The sequence below is a fragment of the Budorcas taxicolor genome, chromosome 3, assembly GCF_023091745.1.
Source record: "Budorcas taxicolor isolate Tak-1 chromosome 3, Takin1.1, whole genome shotgun sequence".
NCBI lineage: Eukaryota > Metazoa > Chordata > Mammalia > Artiodactyla > Bovidae > Budorcas > Budorcas taxicolor.
In genome coordinates this window covers 28,944,640-28,950,825 of record NC_068912.1, presented here as the reverse complement: position 1 = coordinate 28,950,825, position 6,186 = coordinate 28,944,640, and the positions used below count along the sequence as shown (strand labels likewise).

General features: G+C 39.6%; 1 protein-coding gene across 1 annotated transcript; it reads right to left on the bottom strand.

Moving 5' to 3' along the window:
• Positions 1 to 202: 202 nt before the first annotated feature.
• SIKE1 (suppressor of IKBKE 1) lies at positions 203 to 5,091 on the bottom strand. The gene is made up of 5 exons (XM_052637835.1): positions 4,933 to 5,091; positions 4,593 to 4,698; positions 3,374 to 3,516; positions 1,911 to 2,024; positions 203 to 323 (listed from the first exon to the last, which is right to left on the bottom strand). Exons 1-5 carry the CDS (start codon positions 5,089 to 5,091, stop codon positions 222 to 224), a joined length of 624 nt encoding a protein of 207 aa, XP_052493795.1. The 3' UTR covers positions 203 to 221.
• Positions 5,092 to 6,186: the final 1,095 nt, after the last annotated feature.

The window sequence follows — 6,186 nt, the reverse complement described above, 5'->3', positions numbered from 1 at the left end:
TTACAGAAACGAACAGTGAAACTCAGTGTGTATTTTTACTAACACACCTTAAAACTATTTTGTGGACAGCCACTTTCGACTGCAAATTGTAAACTGCCACTTGATACATTTAATCAACATTATATCAAGTCTGAGGCAAGACACTGAACGCATAATACTCGAATAGCGTTAATAACTTCCTTCCTTGATAAACAACCTCCAGGCATTATTCAGAAGTTGAATTATTTGATGGCTTGGGAAGCAGTGTCCACTGAGCTTTCCTTCCTGACCTGAAGAGACTCACTGCTGATGGACAATAATTCTCGAAGTTCCTTATTTTCAAGCTGGGAAATAAAAAAAGAGTGTATGTTCATTTCAGGTATTCTGTCAAACCGTATCAGAACCCATTGTTTGCGGCTTGAAACAGAAAGTATTTTACTTTTAAAAGTTTTAAAGAAACAAAAGAACTTAGAAGTTCCTAAAACTCTACTTATTTATTCAGCTACAAGACATTTACTGAGTAATTTCCACATGCCACGTGTTAAGACTACACATGAAAAAAACAGGGTCCCACTCCACTAGAGGAATTCACTGCTTGTCAAAATCTTTATGATTCCCACAAGTTTTACTAGTGTTTCTTCTATCTTTCAAATCCCTAATAATATTTTCATTCTGCTTAACCTTCTCTCCTAGATGTCCTATAGTCTTGGAGAAAGCAAGGAAAGGGGGAAAATAATTACTGGGCACATAGCCAGGTTCCACATGGGTGTCTTACATATATTATCTCATACAATATGCAGGGGAGGCACTGTTGTCTGCATCCATGTTCTCTTTGCGATGAGCACACTGGCTCCCAAAAGCCCCAAAACCTGCCCATATTCAGAGAACCTGCATGTGGTATTGCTGGTCTCAATCTGATGCCCACATTTTTTCCACTTAAAGTATTAAGAAAGACTTGTCTCACATTTCCTTAGGGCTGTTTCCATAACTGAAGTAAATTAGGGATGGCATAGACAAGGTCATTCTATCATTGTAACTAACTCCTATCCTAACTGGGTCTTTGCCACTCCCCTTGATTTCCAGATACGGCAGTTTGCACTCTTCATCCTTATTCTCTCTGCAGGAAATTCTGGTAAACCACAGCATTCTCAGGTTTCACCAAGACATACCCTGTATCTCTCTCCTCACATTTACATACCATTTCATACCAAAAAAAGTTATTAGTCTTATTGCTATCATTAGACTCTGAGGAGGGACCCTGTGTTTTTCTCTCTGGTAATTTTCAAAGGGCCCACGGCAGAACTTGTAATAAGGAACATTCAAATCATCTATTGTAATGTTTCTCCTTAACAACTGTACGGGCCCACTAACGCTCCAGGCCTTTCTTTGTAAATTATTCCCATTTTAATCAAAACATTACCTTAAAACAGCTTTAAAAAAAAATCAAGACTTTAAAATAAAAATTGATTTAAAAAAAAATCAAAACTAAAAGACCTGTAAAATAGTCTGCAGTCCCTTGGCTTTGTTTCCCAAAGGCAACCACTTTTAATATTTTTATCTATTTCTTTAGGTGTTTACTTCCATAATTCTAAATAATATGTCTTGTACTGCTATTTCCTGATCATCAAGTTTAAACAGTATCTATTTGAGTTCTTTTTACAGCAAATGAGGGACTTTAGCTCACCTGTAATCTGTCCCTTCCACTCCCTTTACCCTTTCAGTATGATATATCAATTTCTAGCCAATAAGCATTTTCATTGTTTGCTTCTGATTACATTTCCTTTCTTCAAAAGGGTATGGAGGATGTTTTAATTTTAAATCAGACCACAAAGGAAACATCAATATACTGCAGTGATATATAATGATGTCATACCTTTTAGACTCTGAAAACTCCCTAAGATATTGTGAACCTAAAATAGCAATAATCTTACCTCTAATTGTGCTAGTTTTTCCTGAATCTTACAAAATTGGTCATCATCCATTTGAACTGCTTTCCTCATCACTTCTCCCATTTCACAGATTCTGTCAATCTGATTCTCAATTTCCTGTGAAGATATTCAGAATAAAAGAGTGAAAAAGTCATTTTTTTAAGGCAGATATGAAGTTCATGAGAACATGTGTATTATGATGTTAAAAATTCATTTAATCTGTGATACAGAGGTTACAGTAATTTCACTACAATCTAAGTCCTCAGAGGTAAAGCCATAATAAACTTATCTTGTGATATTCACAGATAATTCATTTTCAGAAGATTGACTCTAGTCTAATCATCCACTAGATGTTGGACGCTATCTCTAAATGGCTGTTTAACTTTAATTTAAATACTTTTATTGGCAGGAAGCTTGCCACATTCCAAGGTACCTTATTCTATCTTTGTACATATCGCTTAGCAAGCTTTTCATATAAGCTAAATTCTGTCTTCTTCAAGGATCAGGTTTTTCTCCTTTGGACCACAGATGAAAGTTATTCACATATTTAAAAGATCCCTGTTCCCTATGACCTTAGTTAGTTAAACTAATTAAAATGCTTTCAATGGAATCTAAGATGAAACTTATCTTCCATAAATTCCACTGCAGCAAATAGTGAGGTGTCAATCTATTAATTTAGGATTAAATAATATAGTACATGCAAACATACAAAGACAACTCTAAAGCACTCTACAAACTTAAGAACAATTACTGCATCTCGCAAAATAAACCATAAGCAACGAGAGTATAGAAACTATGCCTTTTTTTTTTTTTAAACCGTACTTCTCTCTCCTAACAACATAGTATGATGCTATGTTTACTGACCCCCCTGCTATGTGACAAGTACTATGTTAGGGATAAAAGATAAATTCACACTCCTTACAAGCAAGGAGCTTACAGTTTAGTGAAACATACCATAATAACAACTCAAGTATTTACTGATTACCTTTAACACTAACAGGCTTCCCTTGTGGCTCAGCTGGTAAAGAATCTGCCTGCAATCCAGGAGACCTGGGTTCAATCCCTAGATTGGGAAGATCCCCTGGAAAAGGGAAAGATTACCCACTCCAGTATTCTGGCCTGGAGAATTCCATGAACTGTATAGTCCATGGGGTCCCAAAGAATCAGACATGACTGAGTGACTTTCATTTTCACTTTAACGCTAACAAACATTGTTCAGTGGAAAAACGTAGTGTTCATTAACACCTTGAAGAGAGATCTTGGTGGAGGGATGAACTTGAGTCTTACTCAGATAAAAGGCCCTTTACCCCCTTTTTTCTACTCATATCTTTACAAAGCTATATTAAAACCTACAGCAAATGTGGTAAACATGAAAGGAAAACAAGTTTACTTCAAAAGCAAGCACATGATCTAAAACAATGTCAAGATTTCAATTCATTTAGAATTTATCCATCAAAGTTTCTTACTGCAGAGTGAGACTGGTGAGCTTTCAGGACCGGTTCAGCATCCGCTGCTTTTTTAGCAACCATTAATTGTAACATCTGTTTTCGGTATTTGCTCATGATGAGTTCCAAAGCATCCTGGTGTTCCTCCAAGGAAACCCATAGCTCTATCAAAAAACAAAATAACTTGGCAGTGATGTCTGAGATACCTCCTAAAGCCAAACTCAAACAGCTGGATTTTATGACATGCGTGAAATACTATCAACCCAAAGATGTAAATTGGTGTTTAAGTCCACAAAACTCAACAGTCATGGTCTATGCAAAAAATATCTTTCCAGGCAGCAGCAGCAAAATCTGGTAGAATCAACATGGGATGTGGCATCAGAAGACATGAGTTTAAGTTCAAGTCTGTGAATTACTAGATTACTACTCTTAAATCATGTAACCTCTCTGAGCCTATTTCTTATCTGCCTTGTAATAATAAAAACCTGGCTTGTCTACTTCAAAATGAACATATGAGAATACATATATGTATTGCATGATATATGTGAAAGCCCTCTGTAAATTTATATACAAATAACTATTCATACTACTATCATTAACAATATATTCACCAAGCCCAAGAATATACACCTGAGGATTAAATTTAGCTCTTCCACCTTGCATAAGAACATAAAAATCCCTTCAATCTTAGCTTTAATGTTTATTTCAATATTTAAACATTAAATCTTAAACTCTTGAGGATATTAACTCTTCCGTTATGCAACCCTCCATCTCCAGACACCTAACAAGCCATGCAATAATAATTCAACTCTACTAAGCACCTCTTGGATAAGCTGCGTTTAAATACAAAATCAGTCAGATGACCTTTAAAAGAGTAATGTAATAAACTTTACTGCTACTGGGTCATCACAGGCTATGGCAAAGTGAAAAGTGAAGTCGCTCAGTCGTGTCCGACTCTTTGCAATCCCATGGACTGTAGCCTATCAGGCTCCTCTGTCCATGGGATTTTCCAGGCAAGGGTGCTAGAGTGGATTGCCCACTCCATTATTCTTGCCTGGAGAATCCCATGGATAGAGGAGCCTGGCAGGCTACAGTCCATGGGGTCGCAAGAGTCGGACACGACTTAGCGACTAAATCACCACCACAGCATGTGCACTTTTGTGACTTGCCATTTTTGCAAGAACTTTTGAAATATTACTGGATATGAGAAAATCATTACACACAAAAAGGCCTGACTAACCTCTGTTTTCCTGCTGCAAGTCTCTAATCTGTGTATTCTCTTGGGACAGCAGAATGTGAGGTTTGTATTTGGACATGTCCTTTATATCGGATGCATCCTCTTGATACTGGACAAACAAGAGACAAACTAATCGCGCCGTAAACAGAACAGCCGCAGATGCAACTGAAGAGGTAGGAGGCAGAACTCCAGGACAGCACTGGCAGCCCCGACCCCACAGAAAGGTCTCACAGCCACCCTCTGGGACCAGAAAAAAACTCCAAGCCGAGTTTCCACTTTACCTCATCCTCCACCCCTCAAGTGCCCAGAACCCGAGGGCACGGGCCCATACCCTCTGCCTGACCTGGTCCGGAAGCGCTGTCCCCGCCTCCCGCATAGCGGCTACCCGCCGGTGCAGAGCCGCTGACTGATCCACCAGTGACTCGGCGGCCGCATCGTGCTCCCTCAGCCTCTCCAGTAGAGTCTTAGCGTCTGTCAGAATCTTCTCGATGGTGCAGCTCATAGCGGCCCCAGGACCGCAGTCAGAACACCGCTCACCGGTGCCAAGGACTCAGCGCGTCCCTGAGCAAGTCTCAGCTTTACAGACGTCACTTCCGGGTACGTTTAAAAGGAGCCTCGGCGGTAGCCGCGATATGCGCTTGCGCAGTGGCAGCCTCCGTGGCTGGTGACCGTCTTTAACCTGTGGCTTCCTCGCATCCTCGCCCTGTGCAAGGGCCCCAGAGGACTGCCCTTGCCACGCCTTTGGTTTCCTGTTTCCACTGCCTGGTGGTCAAGTTGTGTTAAGGCTGGGCTAGTCTTGAGTTTCTCCTGTTCCTACTGGTTTTGATTGATGTGGATTGTTCTTATCACCTTTAAAATTTTTTTTTCCTTTAATGTGGTAAACACGCTTTAAATTTATCATCTTAACCAATAGTATTAAGTACATTTAAGTTGTTGTGCAGTCATTACTATCATTCATCTGCAGAATTCTTTTCATTTTGCAAAACTGAAGACTTCAGAGTCTCTTGGACTGCAAGATCAAATCAGTCAATCCTAAAGGAAATCAGCCCTGACTATTCATTGGAATGACTGATGATGAAGCTCAAGCTCAAGTGCTTTGGCCACCTGATGCTAAGAACCGATTCACTGAAAAAGACTCTGATGCTCAGAAAGGTTGAGGGTGGGAGGAGAAGGGGGTGACAGAGGATAAGATGGTTGGATAGCTTCACTGATTCAATGAACATGAATTTGAGCAAACTCTGGGAGATGGTGAAGGACTGGAAAGCCTGGTGTGCTGCAGTCTGTGGGGTTGCAAAGAGTGGAAAGCTACTTAGCAACTAAACACAACAGCATTAGACTTCAACTCCTTATTCTGCCTTCCTCCCAGCCCTTGGCAACCACTCCTCTACTTTCTGTCTCTACGAATTTAACTACATTAGATACCTCATACAAGTGGAATCATAGAAATCATAATTGTCATTTTTGTGAATGGCTTATTTCACTTGGCATAATGTCCTCAATGTTCATCCATGCAAGCAGAAATTCCTTTCTTGTTAAGACTGACTAATATTCATATATATGTGTGTGCATATGTACAGGCTTCCGTGGTGTCTCAGTG